General features: G+C 42.8%; 1 protein-coding gene across 1 annotated transcript in view; it reads right to left on the bottom strand.

Annotated features, from left to right (window-relative positions):
• Positions 1–1,810: 1,810 nt before the first annotated feature.
• Positions 1,811–22,784, bottom strand: part of HEPACAM2 (HEPACAM family member 2) — a 508,644-nt gene continuing 487,670 nt past the window's right edge. The window contains exon 10 of the mRNA XM_086941874.1: positions 1,811–2,820. Within this exon, the coding sequence (XP_086798000.1) occupies positions 2,811–2,820 (10 nt within the window). The 3' untranslated portion in view covers positions 1,811–2,810. The remainder of the gene's footprint in view (positions 2,821–22,784) is intronic.

Below are 22,784 nucleotides of genomic sequence, written 5' to 3'. Positions count from 1 at the left end.
ATCCTGACCCAGGCATGTACAAATAAAGTTGGACGCCTGCCCGGGAGTAAATTGTAGATCACTTTTTCACTTATGGCATGCACTGCGAGCCTCGCCACCCTTTGGCTCACCACACGGTTTCTAGAGACTCTCTTAAAACATCTGAAGAGCTCCTCCTTTCTAGAGAGAGAGGTGTAGCCCGCACTGTGATCAGCTGTCATGGTGTGAGCAGGTTCCCAAAGATGAATCCTGCCACCTCTGGTGGGGAAGAGGAATTTGTCCTAAAGAAGTAACATTCATGTACATTTAAGTTTATCTGACTCGTCTCAAGACCCAGGTGTGTCTGGGTGTGTTAGATATTTGATCTGGGAGTGAACACCTTCATGTCTCTAAATCTCCCCAGCCCTCTCTTTTTGTGTGAATTTATTAATCGTATCAAGATGGTCCAATATGGTCTAATACACAAAGGCTGTGCAATGCCTTTACCCATGGAAATAGAAAACAGTGTTGACCACCCTTGATACCCATAAGGCTTTTGATTTTATATCTTTGGTTTACCGAACAACTGTTACAGTATATGGGTGTGCTCACTACCTGCAAGGTGTGATGAACCTGCTCTGTCCTGACAATAACGTTAGCTTCCTGGAAATAAAGTTACAAACTCTTGTCTGCATTCTCCTTTCGTCTTGGCAGTGATGCTCCTATTGGTAGAGATCAAGGTCATATAGAAGATGTTGGAAGTATATGCCATTTAGTTAGTTTTTTTATAGACAGATTACATTTAGCTTCCTTGGGCTGGGCCAGTAAACAACTTGACACCTAATATGTACATTATTAATGAGATCTGGCATCCCTATAAATTAGAGTAATTCAGAAGTATTTCTGAGGGTTAAATGTCATAAGAAATGGACTCTGAGCTTTCTATTTGGTGGGCCCAATAACTGTATTTAGGCATCAATGTGCATACATCTGTAAAGAATAGCAACGATATTTAATTAAGAGGCTTTTGTAAATTACATGGAGAGGTGGATGACCCTGGTGATTTAAATGGCTGAAGGATGTCCCTGCTGGAAATGCTTATAGTTCCAAAAGTGGCAGCAATTTAACAGACAATGTGTACATCTGCTGCTGTGACGCTAAAATAAATACAAATATAAGTGCTTACCACATCTAGATGGGATTTCCCTACTGTAAACCCAAACGATACAAGTATACTCCAGTATATAGTAACTGATGAGGACTGCTGTAAGCTGATTAACAGCATCCACCTACTCTAATAAGGTGGCTTCTGTGCAACACATCCCAGCAAAGGATCTAGGGCTACCGCTTCCAATGAACCATTGGATAAGGCTTGCTTGCATACCGAGAACATCTCAACAATTACAAGATTCCCACTTGTGAAACAGACACCGGCCTGTCTTTGGCTATATTGCCTAATTTTTCAAAGCTAAAAGTTGCAGAAGAAAAATCGTCGGGGCCTGCAAACTTGCCTGCAAAACAGAAAATAATAATCAACTGGTTGAGGAGCACCCTCACCCCCTCCCACTATAAATTGAATGAGATAGTTGGTCTTAAATATTTAAACATGACAGTGTTTTGGAAGATTGATAAATCCCAAGCTGTGCCATTGGGAACAGAAAATAGACCATATATGTATAGGCACGCCGTGCCTGAGGTGGAGTCTGAGGTACATGGACTGCCAGGTAGTGAGTGGTTTAATGTGCTGGATAATGAGAAATTACTGGTTCTTCTTTTAAAGCTACTGTATGCTACAGTACTTAAACATGTATGTTGCACTGTTTTCACCTGTGTACTCATGAATGATATTGGATGGCAGCACATTTGCTAATTTATTTTTCCTCAGCAAGGGTTGAAGTTATTTATAACCAACATAATAGTTTATAAAAAGAAACAACTTCACCTACCTTAAAGCAATAAATGACTTGGGCTCTGCGTACTGCGTTTATTAGCAGGCCCACAGATTTGACATGTTCATATATTTTCTTTCAAATACCTCAGTTGAATCAAAACAGTTTGTGACTCTTAACCTGATATGCATACATACATTCATTCTATTATGCAATCAGTAATTATGCTACATCATGCTTCATCACAAAATAATACAAATCGCGTTTAAGTAACTATTACGTAATTTTGGCATATGTGCATACTCTAAAACATTGTAAATGTTCACTATTTTTGTATGCAAACATTTGTGTTTTCAAAAGTGGTTATAAATAACATTTTAATCATGAAAAGAATAGTACAACTATGCCTTAAAAACGAAATTTAGAAAACCTGTTGCACAGCTATTGAGCTCTTAGTATTGTGACATCAAGAGCCTCACTGTTATAAAACTCTCAACAGACGGTATGCATTTATTGCTGCAATATGTTATGTTATGTTTATAAAATGTATTGAGCGCACAAATTCACGGAGGTGTCTTGGAGCTGTATACTTGCCAGTAGGCCAGCACATGGCTGATAATGAACTCGCCAACAATATATAACATCCACAGCACTGGACACACTTTGGTTCATATAAAAATAAAATCATGCAACTTCTTTCCCTGCATTCCTATTCAAAATGTTGTCAGTGATCATTTGGTACAATAATTTATGATAAATATAGAATTAAAAATGATGATGTCCGGAAATGTTCCTCATACATCAGAATTATTGTTGTCCATCAATATAACCAGTAATGCTTCCACAAACATCTAAAAAACATATATTTGTCGCAGGAGAATTCATTTTCCCAGCTGGATGGTTCAAGTTTTCTTCCTGTTAGATGTAGAACATCGCTTGATTTTCTTGATTTATTCTTCACCATCACCGACATCTAGGAAAGAACAAAATGGTGAAATGTTCTGCTGTAAATTTCATCTACATTGTTTATTTCTTTGTCATTGGAAGTTGAAAGAACTGACACTATGTCAAAAAAATCTCCCTTTAGGAAACCACAATAGCACACTTCAACAATCACTTCTCACGCAAACCAATCCGCATAGAAATTGTAACAGAAGCCTAAAAAATCAAATGTATAAGTGCTTTTTTCACCAAGTGAATGCAAACGTTAAAAAACATCTAGTAAAAAATGTTTCATCAATTTAAAAAGTTAAAAAACTTCATTGGATGCAAATGATGTCATTACTAACAACTTTACACAAAATACACCAATAAAATTATTAAACAGAATACAAATGATCAGCATCAAAAAATACATTCGCAATCCAAGATTTTATAGCATAGCACATATGTATATACACAAGCATCAATAATTGTACAACAATTTAAAATCAGTGAAGACCAAAAGGCAACAAGTTAAATTGATGAAACATTTTTTACTAGATGTTTTTTTAACATTTGCATTCACTTGGTGAATAAAGCACTCATACATTTGATTTTTTGGCTTCTGTTACAATTTCTATGCGGATTGGTTTGAGTGAGAAGTGATTGTTGAAGTATGCTATTGTGGATTCCTAAAGGGAGATTTTCTTAGACATAGTGTCAGTTCAGGTCCTGTCCCCTTGGTGAGTGGGATCACTCTTTATCTTTTTGAGAAGTTGAAAGAACCACAGCAGTTCTACTAGTACCCAACTGGTGTTTTAGTGTTTTATTCTTTTTAATTGAACTGGAGGATATTCCCTGCTCAAGAAAATCTAGCAATTACAGACAAAACAGCACAGTGAAACAGAATTAAAGTAAGGAAGGGGTGCTTGCTTTGTTCTATTGCCAAATTGGCAAATACCAGCTTATCTGCATATTTTTCAGTAGTCACATTATTTAAATAGTCCCTGTTTCCATGGTGATCTTGAAGGTTGTTTGTTTTGGATTTTGTGAAGCTCACTGAATGTATGTTAAATGATACTCAAAACTTCACCAAGACCATCAAACTGGTGAAAGTTCCTTTTCTCTTATTCCAACCAAATAAGCCAATTCAGCACTACTGTGTTAAAACATGCAACGTGATCCTTTTGTGTGTTTATTTCTGTATAAATACATTATGTACCTAAAATGTAGTGAATTGTATTAATTTTGCATTTGAGTGCTTCAGCACTAAACAGTAGACATCAATTGTTTGGGGTTATATATTTTACCAAATTATGACTGTGGTGAATATATATGTTCCCAGCAAAATTCCCATTCTTCTCTTTTGGGAAATTTTGGTGTTGGCCTCTGGTATGGTCTGAGGCTTGCAAAAAGGACTCAATCACTGTATGCTCTGCTTAAAATGTCATATACTCACTTTCCGGAAGTGTACCTGTATGACCAAGGGTGTACCACTCAACACAGACTGTCAGTTTTGCAGCAGTGTTAATTGATACAACTCTAAATTGACCGCTTTGACAGTTGCAACTAATGTGAAAGTTTGTGGAACAGGTAGTTTTGCCTACAAACTCACAAAGATGGAATAGCAATATCTGTTTTAATTTTTGAAATATGGGTGTTTGGCGATTGTATGGTATTTTCAGCCAAAGATAAATTTAAAAAATAAACGAGTGTCAAGGTTTAACATTGGCACTAATTGGCTTGATCAAGGCTTTTCCAACAGTTAGCTTGGGAGCTACAGATAGCTCTTTTGCTACCTGTACGTAACCCTCCTATGCACAGCACAGCTAACTAAAGTATAAGCTTTTGCATGGTTGAATTAATACAGGTATACCTACATTGAAAAGTCTGCATTCAGGACACAGTTGTGTGTATTTTCACAACTCGTAAGCGGATGTGTGGAAAACAATGATTGACTTTCCGAAATATATTTAAAGCTATTTGAGTGATAAATCATACAGCTTTGAGGAAACTTATGACTAATAATATTAACTCGGTTCCATGGGCATTGCAGCTATGCCTATTATAAATTACCCATATGGAGACATCCAACACTGGCAAAGCATTTGTCAAATTTATTTTGCCAACTGTGCCTGATACACTGAGGTGATTACTGGTGGTAATCTTGCAAATTGTGACCAGTAATGTAATCTTGCCTGATGTGGTGAATATTACAACTGTAATAATATAAGTAGCTCAGGATACTTTTCATTGAACATACATCACTCTTATTACTGAAAAGGTTGGAGACCTCTGGCTGAATCAGACAGCCATGCTGAGTGATCCCCCACTACCAGCACATCTATGGCTTTCTGAAACAGAGAAGATAGTAATGAATTCTCTGCACCTCATACATCCGACATGCCCACAACACCCTACAGGATGACTTCCAACTCCAAGACAACACAATCCCCCCAAAAAAACAAGAGCCACTCTCTTCAACCTCATTGACCCACTGAATGTGGTATAGGATGTCACACAATCAACTCGTTCCAAATGGTACATCCTCAACTTTGTCTTCTCAACATCACCAACCGTCCATTGTAAACCACCAGTATGACTTGACTGTACCGACTACTTTGCCATTCATGTCTCTTTGCTTAGCATCCTACCAACAAACCAAGGTCAGCACAAAACAGAAGACTCAACATTCAGATCCTTCAAACACTTCTCCATAGACAACAACCTAATGCTCAACCTCATCTCTCACCTTATCAACTCCATGTCAGATATCAACACCCTTGTAAACAACATCTACATTTTTGGGGGAACATACATGTATTCAGGACCCTGGTTCTCTAAAGACATTTCTGATAATAAACAATCCTCCTGCAGACTGGAAACAAAATGGAAGAAAAACAGAACTTCCACTGATCTAATGATACCAAAGTCCCTCCATGCAACACCCAGACAGCTCATCACTTCAACCAAAGTACTGTACCAACACAATCTTTGAAACCACCAACAGAAGCAGAATGCTTTACAAGACAATCAAACACTGCATCAGACCTCACCAGACCCACATATTCCCCCACACAGAACAGTGCAATTCTTTTCAACCTCTTCTTCAGTGAAAATACAGAAGATCCAACAGCCTATGAACAACCCCAAGCCTGCTTCAAATTTTACACATGTTTCTTCCTGTGGAATTTTACAAGGGTCAGTCTTCAAAGCTGTATCTCTCGCATATCTCTGTATACTCCACTCCCTCAATTCCTCTTCTATAGAAGATGATGTCTTATCCTCATCCTTAATTAAAGCTCAATCAGGACATGTTCGCAAACGTTCTCAATACTAGCCAGAGATTTCTACTCCCAAAGAAACTTACATTAGACCCTGATGACCTTGCCAACTCGCAACCCATCACTCAACTACTTTTCATCGGCAAGATCACTAAAAACATTCCAAGTTCAACTCCAAGTTCACATCAGTAATAAACATCTCTGATGTAATGTGACCCAAAATCACGCTGTAACATGGAGATAACTACCTTGTAAATAGCACACAGTGTCCTCATGACTACATATGGAGATGACCCCCCCTGTCTCTTCGTATTGCCTGACCTGTGAGTTGCCTTTGACCTAGTCGATCATCCAACTCTCCTACGCACCCTGGAATTTCAAATGAGATTCACCAGCAGGGTCCTTCACTTTCCCTCCTCCTACTCTTTCAACTGACACCAGTTTATTGCATGATCCTCTCTAGGTCCAAACAGATAGTTCTGATGGACTAAACTTCCTAATTTTAAATAGAAAGTGCACAGGTTTATGCAATATAACATGTATTATCAATGCACATTTCGTAAGAGATAACCATACTTGGGAATCACAAGCATTTAAAGGCCTGATTTTCACATTGAACTGTTTTGCACAAGATATTTTTCTCGTCCACTGCAGATGCTGTAACGTTCCAGAAGCCTTCTGTTAGTGAATAGGTATTTGTTATGTATTAGACAGTTGATAGTGAGGCTCTCACCAGGAGGAGAGGAGATGGCAGGAAGTATGACTCCTTGGAAAAACAGTCTGAACCGCAAGGTGTGGACAAAGTATCTTTTCAAGGACTTGGTTCTGCGGTCTTTTGTGAAGATGTTGAGAACTAGGGATTTTACTGGCTCCCAGGGATTTTCTGAAATCCGGTGATGAGAACAGGGAATGTGTCAATTGTTTCAACTTATGTTTAAACAAATTTATATTAGCACATGTTCCTGGAGTAGTCTGACACTCTGGCTTCTAGCATTCGAGAGCACTCTGGGTTTGTTTACTGAGATCCTTAGGATTAGCTCTCTACAGGAGAGATTCCCTTTTGAGTCCTTTTCCTTTTAAAAAAATGTTTGCTGACTTCTATCTGAAAATACTTTCCATCTTAAACATGTAATTATTTTTTAGTGCAAAGGCTTCATGCTTATGCATTTTGTTCTCTCATCAGAACTCTTTACTGTATTTCTGACCTGACTCCTTTACTTTGACTTAATTAAGACATTTCAATTCTTATGCTTAATTTAGATTTGAGAAATTCCTTTATAGAACACGCTTGCTGTATTATTTTAATTTTATCTGTAATATTTACTCATTTGGTATTTTACCTTGTTTTGAAATACTGACTAATGGATTATTGGAATTGGTAATAATGGTGATTATAGACTAATATCTAACGAATAAAACAATTTAAACTTACTAAACTTGTTACTAATACCCTTTAACTCACGTCAACTCTCTTAATTATTGTGTGGCCACAAATGAACTTCACTGTTCTTGGTGCTTGATGTAAATAATTGCTTCTTTAAAATTCTCCTTGTTGGCGAACAAATGTCCGTCCATATGACCAGTGACTGGAGTTATTTAATGATTACACACAAAATCTGAGATACAATTGTCCCTGTGCCGTCAAGTGGTAGCAGAGTAATGGTTAATGCCCAGGTGAAGAGGAGCTAGAAATGAAATAGTTGCCCTAGCTTAGAAGTGCCCCTTCCCTTAAGTCCAAAGCCTGAACTTGAAGACTGAAAGAGTTCACAGTCCTGAAGGTGGTTTCAGTCATGGAGGTGTGAGTATCAATAGGGTTGTGCGTCCCATTTGTCTTTGTTGACTTTATGATATTGTGTTGAAGTTATGTGTCTTGTGTTCAGGTAAAGTTTATAGTTTATTTGTGCTTATGCGTTTGATGTTGAGCAGTTGAAGTTTTGTAACAGACTAGGAGTAGCCCAAGATCGCTAATTAGGATAAGAGAATATAAATAGATAAATAAGCAATTGTTGTATTATTTTCTCCTGACGTTTTGTTCTGTCGGTTTGTGAGGTACCATCTTCTGCACAATTGAGATAGGGCTATAACAAAGTGTTGTGATTGTACGAATAGTGATTGGTGTTAGTGGAACCTTTTGTGCAAAGGTGAAACTATATCAGTCAGGATGATTTCCCACTGGTTGAGACTTCATGTGTGTGTGTATGTGAGGAAGTCTGCAAGTGTTATTTCTGATTGTTTCTTGTGTGAATGAGCTACTTTTAATTCAATTCTTTAGTGGAGCAGATAAGAGTTATTTGTTTATTGTGCTTGCTTAAAAATTGTGGAATTTAGTGTATGACAAAATTGTAAAGGAGGGTGAACTGCTGTGAGGATTGAGAATTGCATCAGAGAGTGCCACACTGGGATAGGTCAGTCGGTATACAGTGCAGCGCTGGTATTGGTTGATAAATCGTCAGGTACCGTATTGTGATTGGCTCATGAAGATGGATTGTGTGGGAATTGGAAGTGAAGACTGATTTTTACGAAATTGAGAAATGAACAAAAACATTGAAATAAATCTAATTGAATTGATATTTGTTCATTTATTGTTGACTTTTTAGGATCATGCAATGTTGTAAAGCCCTTGGAGATTTAATGAGAGGTTATGTGCGAATCTGTGTTTGTGAGGGCGAATAGGCTCCATCAGAAGACATGCCAGGTCATTCATTACAAGGCGACAAATGTAGGGCTCCAAACATGTTTGTGGCCTCATCAATGGCACAAGATCATGGAAAGAGAGAGAGCATTAGGATTTTTTACAATATGGTACATTTGATTTAAAGATTAGTGAAAATATAATGTAAAAGTTTTAGGAGTTGAAGCCGCCTCCTAGACCGACACAGTATGAAGCATTAAATGCATGGAAGTGAACTGCTCATTCCAAAGAGAAAGAAAGGTATCACAATATAGCTATGAAAGCAGTAAGTAATAAGCTGATGATAAATAGGATGAAATACAAGAGATATGGTAGAAATGTCAAGTTGAAGGAGCTAGACTGCACCCAGCAAAAACAACAAAAAAGCCTAAAAAACAATCGGAAAAATGGAAATGAATATGAGGAGACCACAAGGAAAACAGATACTGATACGAAGGATGACATATTAGATGCTTTGTCGTCCTCATTTCCACCACCATACGCAGCTCCAACATTAAGTTCATAAAGTGTCACAACCACTAGTGGTACAGTGGATACAGCCGCGGTTGACTGAATATAATTCAGATTGGGGGACCAACTCCAGCACTCTCGAATATAGCTGCACCTGCTGAAGCAGCCACTACTATAATTGCTCCAGGTGTTACAACTTCTATTGTGACTGTTTCTACACCAGTATCACCAGTCGTACCAAATCAGACATTAGCAATTCCTAATGCAACAGCAACAATCAATATTGCTCTGAATCATGCTGTTACAGGTGCTGTAGGAAGAGTAGTTGTGACAGGATTTACACCTCAACACTACAAAAATCACAAATTGTTGAGTCATTAAGAGAAGAGATAAAAATTATTTTTACAGTTCCAGTTGTAATAGGAGGAGAGACAGGACCATATGATGTAATCCCCCCCCCCATGGTTTGAGAAAACTCCTTACAATAAAGAAACAGGAGATACAGAGGAACCATCTACAAGCCTGGAAAGGGCAAGACCCATAGCCCCCCCCCACCCCAGGAATCTTTGACCAGCCTATGGTCATTTATCGAGAATCCCAAAAATACACTGGGCCAGGACTGGAAGCAGATCCTTCTCTTATCTTGAGCCAGTTGCCTGGAATAATCTTCCCCTGGAATCTCGTACCACAACTGAGCTAGTGTGACATCCGCTCAATGTAAAGGTCCAGTAAACTTCTCACGCAGAATTGTATTCAAGAGAAGTCGTTTTATTCCAGTAGAAGAACTCATCCATCTCCCAACAGCTTCTCTGGGCAACTGCTAATCTCTTTTCCACATCAACATTCTATCCACTGGTGTGACATAGATGTCATTCCAATGCGACCTCAGACATGACATCACCACCCACAGCCCAGATATCACGGGTATTCATCTTCAAGAAAAAAAAAATCAGGCTCTTCCAACAGGCTTAATATGATGATTAGCGATTCTGTGAGCAGCCTTGCAATCAGTGCCGGGGAACTCTTTGGGGTACGCATGCGCGGTATACATTTCTCCCATCATCATCTGTTTCACATTTGAATCAGTATCAGGAGAAAGTGCTGATATACTGGGGTACGGAAATTACAAAACATGAAGCTGCCATATATGATAAGTTGGCAGGTAAATACAAGGTAGACCTCTCTAAGAGTATTCCTTTACAGAAAAGCTGTTGGACGCAATTGTGACCATGCAGTCTTCAGGAATGAGATTGTACATTGCTGAATTGGTGAAGTACATATGGAAATAAAGCGATTGTACGAAGCTGAGGCTGACTCTCTAAATAGTGTACTAAAACAAAGTACACTGTTCATAGAGTCCAGTGGATCCCTAATTGGTACACAGAGGTTAAAGCAGATAATACTAGTGCTCTTTTTGTGGTAGTGTAGGCAAGCAGTTAGGCTTATCAGAGCGTAGTGCTAATCATTTGTTGTAATTACAGAGGCAATAAATGAGAAAGACACATAGAAACCTAGATCTTAGAAACCTAGATCTTCAGTAAGTACTTCGAGTTACGATTTTTTAAAGACTTTGGAAACTATATCACTTTTGTGTGCAAATAGACACCATTGAAGTCAGTCGAGAAACGCAGAAAAATTTATATAAAATCAGGCAATGGAGTTCACCATCTCATTTTAGGTTAGTAGCAGGACCAGGCCCAGAGTTTCAACAGCCGACAAAGTTGTTTAGTACTGTGCAATTGTGGCATGTGCATATATCGCAGAATATGCATATAAATCTGAGTCCATCAACTTTTCGATGCTCTTGTCAGGATGCAATGGTGAATTATTTAGGCAGAACTGGTTTAATCTTTGATTCAGGGTTTTAGCTGAAGAACTATGCCAGTGAGCAGATGGATGTAGGGAGTTGTACCTCTGTAACATTGAGCCATGGAGGAAGATCAGGAGGTCCCTTTAACTAGCTGCAGTTGGATTTTATCGAAATACCCGTTTGTAACCTGTTGAGGTATATATCCTAGTTATTTTGTTCATTTTCTCCCAATGGGTTGCAGCCTAATCAACACAGAAAAATGACAGCCTCATTGTAGCCAAACTGCTGTTACGTGAATTTATATCCAGGCTCGAATTTCCAGTTTCTCTGGAGTCATGCCTAAGGGCCCATATTAATAACGAAGCTCTCACAATGTTGTCTGTAGCACAGATTGCATTGTAGCTATGATCCAGATGAATCCTGTGTATAGTTGTGCAGCTTAATGGGATGCTGGAATCATGTTTGACCAAAATCTGTGCCTCTACTTCTCTGAAATGGCCAGATGCTATACCATTGAGTATTTATGAGTCTCCAAAGCGCCCCTGACACAAGAGCAGGATTATCGCCACATGACATACTCATAGGATGTGCTATGAGACTGCCTTCTGTGCCTGCAGATATGCTTGTAAATATAACAGATGACATGATTCTTGACTATTACAAGGGGTAAGCTGATGTGGTACATTCAGTTTCTCAACAGATTGGAGCTGTCATTGTCACTATGAGTCAGGAGCTAGGTCCTTCTTAAAAAGCACATCCAAAACTTTCTTGGAGCAAAGGTTAAAGGGACCCTACCAGGTAACAGCGATGAAGAGCACCGGGATAAAGAATTGGGCGCAATGCTCTCACTCCCAGAAAGTGAGTTGTCCGCTTAATTAAGTGGTGGCACTTGAGCCAATTCTGAGACTTCCTGTGTCCATACGTACTGAAGGACCAAAGGGGTATGAAGTTCAACAGAATTCCTGGCCTGACCCAAGTTTCTGAAATTTCATAAAGTGGTGTGGAATTATCCACAGAAGGCAAAGACAAGAGAACTGATTGTAGGGGAGCTATTGGAATGCCACCAGGACAAACAAATGAAGAAACAATTGTGAGGAAGGAAAGACTACAATTGAGATCTGAATGGCCAAGTAGTAGGAGATCATTGAAATCTAGTCTGTCAGTTGAACGCATTTCACAAACCATCGTTGAAGAAGCAGAATCTCCAGGCAGGTTGCTCCCCACGGTACACAGCTCCACCTGTTCATGCCCGTGTGCTTGACCGCGCTGCTACCTCGAGTTCAAGGCCCTTGTATGTATCTGCCTGCTCGCTCTTCCCGCTCACATTGTGGTATTGTATTGTGCTCCACTGTATTTCCTGTTGCTGTATTGTATTGTGCTCCACTGTTTTTTATTTTATCCTGCACTCTCCTGTATTATTGTGGTTGTTCTTGTTACCCTGTGGTCTGTCCGTTTTTTCACGCCATAACCCTGCCACTGCGTTCGCTGCGGCCCGCCCTCCTCGCTCACCCATTCGCTCTCGATCCCCGCCTCCCAGCTGCTCCTCCCTCCCACCTCCCCTTATTATGGCGCTGCTGCGCTGTGAAGAGAGCGACCCTTGACCCTGCTCCAGGCAGGTCGCTACCCACCCTGCAGAGCTCCACCTGCTCGTGCCAGTGTCTCTGACCCCGCTGCTACCGCAAGTTCAAGGCCCTTGTAAGTATGTGCCTGCTTGCTCTGCCCGCTCACATTGTAGTATTTTATTGTGCTCCACTGTATTTCCTATGGCTGTATTGTATTGTGCTCCACTGTTTTTTATTTTATGCTGCACTCTCCTGTATTATTGTGGTTGTTCTTGTTACCCTGTTGTCCGCCTGTTTTTTTGCGCCGTAACCCTGCCACTGCGTTCCCAGCGGCACCTCGCTCGCCCATTCGCTCTCGCTCCCCGCCTCCCAGCTGCTCCTCCTTCCCACCTCCCCTTATTATGGCGGCCGCGCTATAGGCGCGCCAAAGACAAGCCTGTCTGCACCAGTCTGCGCCTGGACCGCGCCTGGCCCCGCGAACACCATGACACCCGACGCCACTACAATGGCAGCACCCTCCACGCACTCAACGCCGGCTAAGCATACACCTGCTTCCAGGCCACCCCGAAGCGCACCAAAGGACCCTTCTCCTGCCGGAGCTGCAACTACACCAACCTCCAAACGCCACCTTGCCCATTGGGGGAGGCCGTAACCACCTCAGATGCATACTACTCAACACCCGCTCCGCCTGCAAGCATGCCATCAAACTCTGGGACCTACTCAACTCCGCCTCGCTTTCCTGACGGAGACCTGGATGAACCCCTCCTCGGCACCCGACATCGCCATAGCGATCCCAGATGGCTACGAGATCACCCGCAGGGACTGCACCATCAGAGCAGGAGGAGGAATCACCATCGTCCACATAAACATCCTCAGAATCTCAACCAGCACCGACGACACCCTCAGCGCCGCCGAACACATGCACTTCTAGATCCTGATCGACCCTAACACCACCCTCGGAGAAACCCCCTGGACCCCGGCCACAGTTCAACGACTCCATCGCCGACTTCGTCAGCACTCACGCCCTTGCATCGACAGACTACATCCTCCTCGGAGACCTGAATGTCCACCTTGACAACTCCAATGACCAACAACCTCGCCAACCTCAGACTCGGAAACAACTTGTCACTACTCCCACCCACTCCGCCAGACACATGCTTGACCTGATCTGCTCCACCAGCCACCACGTCACCTTCAGCCACACCACCGAACTCCACTGGACCGACCACCGCTGCATCCACTTCACCTTTGAGAAGCTCACCAGGCACAACCACACACACCAGGCCCCCGCCGCAGCTGGAGCAAAATCACCGAAGACCAGCTAATCGCCACTCTCGCCTAAAACCCACCAACTGACACCACTGACACCAACACCGTCGCCCTCAACCTCAGGCAATGGATCGACGACTGCGCCAACACTTTCGCCCCGATCAAGAAACCCTCAAACAGGAGGTTCAACAGAAAAGCCATCTGGCTCACCGACGACCTCCAGAACTCCAAATAGGCCTACCGAAGGCTCCAGAAGAAGTGGCACCATGAACAGACACCAGACAGCAATACAGCCCACAAGAGCACCATCCGCAGACACCACCAACTCATCCGAACCGCCAAAAGGACCTCCTTCAGGAAATGCATCGACAACAATGCTCACAACAGCAGAGAGCTCTTCAACATCATGAAGGAACTCTCCAACTACATCCGGCTATCGAAAGACCTCTGTGACTCCCTAGCCACCTTCTTCCACCGCAAGATCGCAGACATCCACGACAGCTTCAACAACCAGGCCCCCCGACATCCACCAACATCTCAGACTCACCGTCCCCCAGCCACACCGACCCCATGCTCTCCTCGACCCACGTCAACGACAACAACACCATCAAGATCATGACCACCATCCACTCCGGCTCACCATCAGACCCCTGACCGCACCACATCTTAAACCAAGCATTTTTCACCATGGCACCCCATCTCTGCAAGATGATCAACAACTTCTTCAAGATGCGACCATTCCGGAAAGCTGGAAGCACGCTGAGATCAACGCTTTACTCAAGAAACCCAAGGTGGACCCGAAGGACCTCAAGAACTTCCGGCCCATCTCCCTACTCCCATAACTGACGAAAGTAATTGAGAAGATTGTCAACAGACAACTGACCTCCTTCCTCGAAGAGAACAACATCCTAGACCCGTCCCAATCTGGATTCCGCAGCAATCACAGCACCGAAACAGCCCTCATCGTGGAGAAGTGTGGTTCAATGGTTAGAGCGGCAGACCCTGATGCAGAGGTCTAGCCCGGGACCAGGGATCAATTCCCGCCTCGCCGGGTCTTGGGCTCAAAATTCCACAGACCTGATAATTCTCGCCTCGGTGCCTATTCCAATCATGGAGTACCACTCTGCAACTCTGGGCAATAGCTTGCTTAATCTCCACAACGGCCCCCACAACGCTAAGGATGCCTGGCCTCCAGCTTGGGGGTGCCCAGGAGTGGACGCCTCACAGGGAAAGCCAGGATGGGTTCCACAGCGGTATTCGTACAAGCTCCTCAAGACCCTTGCGGGTGAGTAGTGCGCTATACAAGTATCAAATTTTACATCACCGCCACCGACATCAACAGGACCCTGCTGGACAATGGAGAAACAGCGGACCTCATCCTCCTGGACCTGTCGGCCGCCTTCGTCACCGTCTGCCACCACACCCTAAGCACACGCCTCTACAACGCAGGGATCCTCGACAAAGCCGTAGACTGGACCACCTCCTTCCTCACCGGCAGAACCCAGAGTGTCCACCTACCTCCATTCCGATCTAAAGACACCAAGATCATCTGCGGCGTATTCCAAGGATTATCCCTCAGTCCGACACTCTTCAATGCTACATGGCACTGCTTGCCAACATCTTCCGATCGCGCGACCTCAACATCATCTCATTCGCCGACAACACCCAGCTGATCCTCTCCCTCACCAAGGCCCCCAGCACCGCCTAAACCATCCTCCACCAAGGAATGAAGGCCGTCGCCGAATGGATGAAGAACAGTCTCCTGAAACTGACTCATCCTTGGCTCCACCCCCTCCGCCTGGGATGACTCCTGGTGGCCGGCCGCACTGGGAGCTGCTCCAAAGCCCACTGACCATGCACGCAACCTGGGGGTCATCCTGGACTCATCGCTGTCAATGACCCAGCAAGTCAACGCCATCTCCTCCTCCTGCTTCCACACCCTCTGCATGCTCCACAAGATCTACAGATGGATCACACAGGCCCTCGTCAGCAGCAGACTGGACTACGGTAACGCACTCTATGCAGGATCCTCGGCCAAACTCCAGAAACGACTACAACGCATACAGAACGCCTCTGCACGCCTCATCCTCGACATCCCCCACAACACCCACATCACATCCCACCTGATAGACCTGCACTGGCTCCCCATCAACAAGAGGATCACCTTCAAGCTTCTCACTCACGCTCACAAAGCTCTCCACAATACCAGACCAGCATAGCTCAACAAACGTCTCACCTTCCGCACCCCGAACAGCCAGCTCCTCTCCGCTGATGCCCTCGGCACCGTCCCCCGCAGCCGACGAGCGAACGCCGGCAGCTCCCACCTAGCCGCCAAGACATGGAACACCCTCCCCATCTGCCTAGGACAGACCCAGGACCTGCTGACCCTCAGGAGACTTCTCAAGACCCCCAGTGCCTTGAGACCCTCACAGGTACGTAGTGCTCTATACAAATGCGTTGATTGATTGAATCTATTGCTATAAGTGACACAGAAGAAGATCAAAAGACACCAGGGAGATCGTAAAGAGCCAGAGTACTTTGTCATAGATAATCAGCACCCGAGTGGTTTTTTAATACACAGAGAATGTGCCTAATGCAATGGATCAGGAACCCAATGACCTGACATTAGGCTCACCTGAACCTCCATGATATGCCATATAAGAAAGCATATGATTCAAACTCTCAAGTCAGGCAATACCATAAATATAAGATTTTACAATTTGATATTGGTTTGAAAATTGAATCTTCCTGCTGCTATATTCTACTAAAGTGCTACGCAAACAAATGATGGACGGAATGCTGATTAAATGATACATTCACCCCAGTCAAGAGATCTGGGTTAAATCTATCATTCTTTTGCTCACCATGCCACCCCAGTTTATACCCAGCTATATGCAAATCAGTCTTGACCCTGTGCCTCATGGGAACAGTCCAGACAGAACTGCCAAGCCAGGTCCTCCCTGGACCGGTTTTAGGTATTTTCCTTCATCCTTCAGGCTAGCTTTAATCCAGTGGCACAGTGAGCAAGGGACCCACGTCTGGGCATACCCATCCTACTTAGGGTCAAAAGTGCTATGCAAACAAATGATGGACGGAATGCTGAATAAATCATACATTCACCCTGTCAAGAGATCTGGGTTAAATCATTCGATCTTTTGCTCACCATGCCACCCCAGTTTTTGCATATTCTACTAAAGGTCTGAATGTAGACAAATAGGTGTCTCCTTACCAAGGCTAAGTGTAGAATAGTAATTTCTGTTACACTAATAGTTATTATGTTAGTGCTTGTAGCTCTTTTAGTTGATATGAGTTTTACCCTAGAGACAGAACCACATTCATAGATGCTTCCAATGGATATTTCACATCCAATGTTTATTCTAGGTTAGTTCAGGAATGCACTGAAGCTGTAGATGCTAAAGACTGTTATGTTTGTGCACACTTACCTTCTTCAGCTGCCAAATATGTAACATACCATCACATTCCATTTTCCTATACAGCTACATGTAGTAAATTGCTTAGTTTTTTATAAACAGAAACGTTTTTTCGTATTACTTTTCTGATTGATATAATACTTTCTAAAGTTCCCCATCAGAAAAAAATGAGCCCTCATTCACAAGCTAAGGATATGGAGGTAGCTTTTTATTCTTTAGATCCATACAAAGAAATACACTTAAAGCATACGACTGAAATCCGACATGTTTAATGAGGCCATTAGAATAAAAAAGCTATCCGAGCGTTAGAAGAAAGGAGAGTAGTCAAGAATGTTTGAAAGAAGGAGGAAGATGAATACAAACAGAAAACTATATATCCAAAATTAGAATTAGACAACACAAAGAAAAATTATGTTTATAAAAGGAGAAATCAGTTTAGGAAAAGCCACTTTGGGATAAGTAGCTGTGTACATACATATGATGTTCTTGGAGAGCCTGTTCAAATAATAACTGGATAAAAAGTAGTTATTCCTGAAGTATATTTCGGTTGTGGGCAAGATGCCTTTTTCCAGTTTTCTGTTGATTGGGAGGGTATTTATTATTATTGTTCCCTAAAATTTATCCTGTAAATATCAGAGATACTAACAATGACTCCTTCTCACATACATACACATAGTACCATTGATGGGACACAATTAGTGGAAGATCTTTTTGGGGGAATAATTCCCCCAGTAGAAGTAGTTCTAAATGATGAGAAAACCACAAAGCTTTCTACAGTAGTTGATAAGTAAGCAACTAGTACATCTTGCGCTTTACTAACGGTTAACACAGAATTATTAGCTATTAGATCAATGGTTTTACAAGAATGATTAACCTTAAGTATATTGCTTGCAGAAAAAGCCAGAGTCTAAAAGATGTTGAAGGCTCAACACTGTTGCTCATACATACCTGGCAAGAGTAAGATGATAGCAGAATATACACAGAACGTTTCTGACCTAACTTACAAATGTTAGAGATCAATAACGTGTAGGGAACCATAGACTAAGCAGCTCCTGCTATAAGTAAATGAATTGGGACAAATTGTTGCCAATTGCATTTGCACCCTCACCATTCACAGTTTTCTCATCAATAATTTAATTGAAAATGTTGCAGTGATATTATCATTGATGTCATGGAAGATTTCATGAGTGATGTAATATGTGGGGTAATTACCAGTGCATGGCAAGGGCATGAGTTATAGTTCCCTTAGGGTGTGAGTTATAGTTACTTGAGAACACTATAACTATTCTCATCAATAATTTCATTGAAAATGTTGCAGTGATATTATCATTGATGCCATGGAAGATTTCATGAGTGATGTAATATGTGGGGTGATTACTAGTATATGGCAATGGCATGAGTTCTAGTTCCCTTAGGGCGTGAGTTATAGTTACTTGAGATAACTATAACTGTCTGCGAATATCTGCATATTTTAGTTTAGAATTTTACATTGTTACTGAACATTTCACCTAATTATAACATTACATTAACGTCTGTGTTTTTCAGTGATTTTCTAGTGTTTTTTAATGTGAAGTAATATGTTGTTACCTTATGTAAAGCCAACCCTTTGCATGCAGGCAAACCCGAACAGAACTTAGCCTTTGGCCCGTGGTCAGGACCTGTGGCCAACTCGCCCCAAAGGCAGCCACCACACACATTTGCATCTCAATTGACATCACTGACAACATCATCCTGTGATGGTGTTTTGCAAACGTTTCTGAGACGTAAAGATATATACTAAGCTACAGCATAAGTTAAATTACTTTTCTTTCTGTACTAGTAATTAGTCACTATTTATAACATCTCATCTGAGTGGCTGTCTGATTAGATCAGTGTATGAGTGAATGTCTGAGTGGCTGTATGGCTGTGTGAGTGGTGGTATGAATGTGTTTATTGGTATGTGAGTAGCTGTATAGGTAAGTGACTGGCTATGTGAGTGGCGGTTTTGAAAAGTGAGTGGGTGTGAGTAGGTATATGGGTGAGTTAGTGGCTACATAGGTGTGTGAATGGCTGTGTAAGTGGCCGTATGGATGATTAGGTAACTGTGTGAGTGGCTGTGTCAGTGATTGGGTGTGTGAGTGGTTGTATGGATGTGTGAATAGGTATATAAGTCTGTGAGTAGGCGTGTGAGTGGTTTAATGGGTAAGTGAGCGGCTATGTCAGTGGCTATATGGGTGTCAGTGGGTATGTCAGTATCTGTACTGGTGAGTGAGTGGCAATATGAGTGACTGGGTGAGTGTGTGGGTGAGTGAGTACCTTTATGGGTGACTGAGTGTGAGAGTATCTGTATGGGTGATTGAGTGGGTGTGTAAGTGGCTGTAGGGTGTATTGGTGAGTGGATGCATTAGAGGTTGTATGGGTAAGTTAGTGGGTTTGAGTAGCAGTATGAGTGAGTGGTTGTTTAAGTGACACTAATGGTGAGTTATTGTTTGTTAGTACAGGTATGGGTCTGTGTGTAGACGTGTGAGGGGTTGTTTGAGAGCAGGATTGGGTATATGAGAGGTTCTATGGGGGTTTGAGTAGTTCTGTGAATGATGCCATCAGTGATGTCATTTGAGATGTCATCAGTGATGTCACTGAATATGTCATGAGTGATGTAATATGTGAGGTCATAAGCAGTGCATTGTGGGGACATAACTTACAGTTAGCTCAGGTAACTATTACTGCTAAATTTCACGGGTTTTGTATGCTTTTTTCAGTGCATTTATAAGATTTTTTAATTTTAATTCCAAACTAACCTTCAACATTTGCGAATGAGTGTGTCATTGAGTAAATGTGCGTCTCAGTGTGTGTGTGAGTGAGCGTGTGATATTGCAATGGGTGCTTGAGTGCCTGAGTGGGTCTGGGAATGGCTGCATAATGTCTCACTGAGCCTGTGAGTGGATGTGTGAGTGTCTCAGTGAGTTAATGAGTGAGTGGGTGTGAGACTATCTGAGTGGATTTGTGAGTTTCTCCATATGTATGTGTCAGTCGTTGAGTGAGTGCATGAGTGTTGGTGTGGGTCTGTGTGTGTGAGTCTCTGAGTGGGTGCATGAGTGTCCGAGTTAGTGTATATGTTACTGGGTGAGAGAGTGTCTCAGTGGGTTTGGAAGTGTCTCATTGAATCTGAGTCATTCTGTGAGTGAGTGTGTGAGTCTGTGAGTGGGTTTGTGAGTCTCGGAGTGGGTCTGTGAGTGGATGCATGATCCTCTGGGTCTGTGACTGGGTAAGTGTGTCTGAGTAGATGTGCGAGTGGCAAGGCCACATTTGAATGGGAGTGGGGCCACGCGGGGCCCCTCTTCTGGCTGAATTTTGCTTCAGGGACCTCATCCCCTGCGGATCCCATAATTCAATGGGGGAGGTGTTCCACATGACCCCCCTCCCTGGGCAGATTTTAGCCGACTACACCATCCCCTGGGGCCCAGCCATCTCACCCGGGTGCCCTGGGTACCCAGTGTGCATGATGAGCATTGCTGGAAAGGCAGCTCCCTCCGTGCAGGAGCAATTGTTTCGCTTGCAGACATTCAGGCAGGGAATGAGATTAAACCTCTGCTTCCAGCAGCCGGAAGCACTCTTACCACTCCCACCCACTGGAATTGGAGTGTTTGTTTTGGTTGGCAGGAGCTGGAAAAGCTCCCACCAAGGAGAAGCAAACAGCTATGTCCTGAAGATTGGCACCCCGGAACTTAGCAAGAGCCGCCCCAAGGAGGTGGTAATCCCTGAGACTGAGAACAGCACAGGAGGCTGGCCGCAAGCCCCACTCTTTCCTATACAAAAAGAAAGCCCCAGGGAGGTAGTGGTCCCTGGGGTGCTGGGGTCCGTGCGCCCCGCAACAATAGATAAATAAACCCCGGGGAGGCAATCGACCCGGGGAATAAAAATACCCAAGAAGGGGGGCCCCACGCACATATTTTATAAAATATGTGCTCATGCCCCCGGAACCTGGCCCACCCAGTGGCTTTAGTATAAACAAGCGCAGAAACCCGCACATTTTTGTTTTTTGCTGCGAATTTTGCAAATTCATGGCAAATTTCAGAAATGCTATTTTGCCCTTGCCGAGGATCCCAAGAACAAGGCTTGGGGGTCGAAGTATTCCTACCCTGCCCTCTTTTCTTTTCTTGCATTTTTTGGGGAACTGGGCTGAAGCTGTGACCCAAGATGGCTGCCAACGCTTCCAAGTGTTGACAGCCAATCATGGCTCTGCAGTTTTCTATACAAGCTTGTTCCTATTTTCGTGAATTAGCCGCAATCGCAGATGTCAAAATTTGGATTTCCTTAAATTTCTCAACAGGTACTGAAGGGATTTACACTGAATAACAAAATCAATCTGCATATCCAAATCTACCTTTCAGTCAAATTTGGTGTGATTTCTACCAGTGGTTCAGGCTGCAGTCGTGTTCAAAACTCCTATGGGGATTACCACGGGAAACACACTTTTTCTTTACACCCCCTTTTTTTCCGTATCTCCCCCCCACCCCCGCTTGAGGGATCACCCCAAAACTTTCCATATGCAACAAGAAACTGGCTCACTGCTTTTGGAAAATTTCATGAAGATTTGTCAAATGGCGCCAAAGATATAGGCAAGTAAAAAAAACGTTTCCTGTGAAAACATGGTCCTAACTATATTTATGTGATATATCTATATATATATATATATCTCCAACAACAAAGTTGCCTGCAGTGAGGAGCCCACACAGGTAAGTTTCAATTGCCACTTCTTTAATGAAAAGGAGGCAGCACAAGCAGCCAGAGTGCCTTGACATGATAGTATTCCTGCCCAACGTGACTCGTGGATAAACACTTCCTCAGGGGCTGTGGGCTTGAGAAGGGTGTTGGACACAGCAGTTTCATCATGATAAAAAGTCCCCGTCCTTGTGGGCGTAGCGACCCGCGTGGCCTGATGGATCGTGTAGTGCTGAAGGAGCTAGCACATAAAAGCAGCAAAGAATTTGTGAGTACCAATCAAAATAAAATGACAGAGCTCCTCGAAAAAATCAAACAAAGACAAGATATAGTTGTCCAGTGGTCTGACTAAGGCGGAAATGTTGTCCTCTGGCCTTTGGAGCTATATAACCAAGAAGCGCAAAGCCAAACATCAGACAAGGAATGCTTCAGTCGAGTGAGCCCAAATATTATTGTGGGAATCAAAGAAAGATTTCACAGAGCCCAATATGACTGGAAAAGTGTGGGACTGCTCACAAAGCATGAATTTGAGTACCTGAAAACCTCAACTTTACCTAAGTAAGGACCCACCTGTAAGACCCATAATTGCTGCAATAGGAGGACTGTTTGAGAACACCTCAAGATTCATAGACCACTTCCTTCAGCCGCTTGTGAGTGACCTTCCAGCATACATAAAGATTTCCTAAGAAAAAATTACAATGCAACCTGGGAGAGTAACTACATACTAATGACTTTAGATGTAACCACACTATGCACCAGTATCAGACTGCTCTGGACTACTATCTAGGCAAAAGACCCATGCCCTTATTTCAGCGTT

Source organism: Lissotriton vulgaris, chromosome 10 (genome assembly GCF_964263255.1).
Source record: "Lissotriton vulgaris chromosome 10, aLisVul1.2, whole genome shotgun sequence".
In the NCBI taxonomy this organism is placed as follows: domain Eukaryota; kingdom Metazoa; phylum Chordata; class Amphibia; order Caudata; family Salamandridae; genus Lissotriton; species Lissotriton vulgaris.
This window is presented reverse-complemented; position numbering and strand designations above follow the sequence as displayed.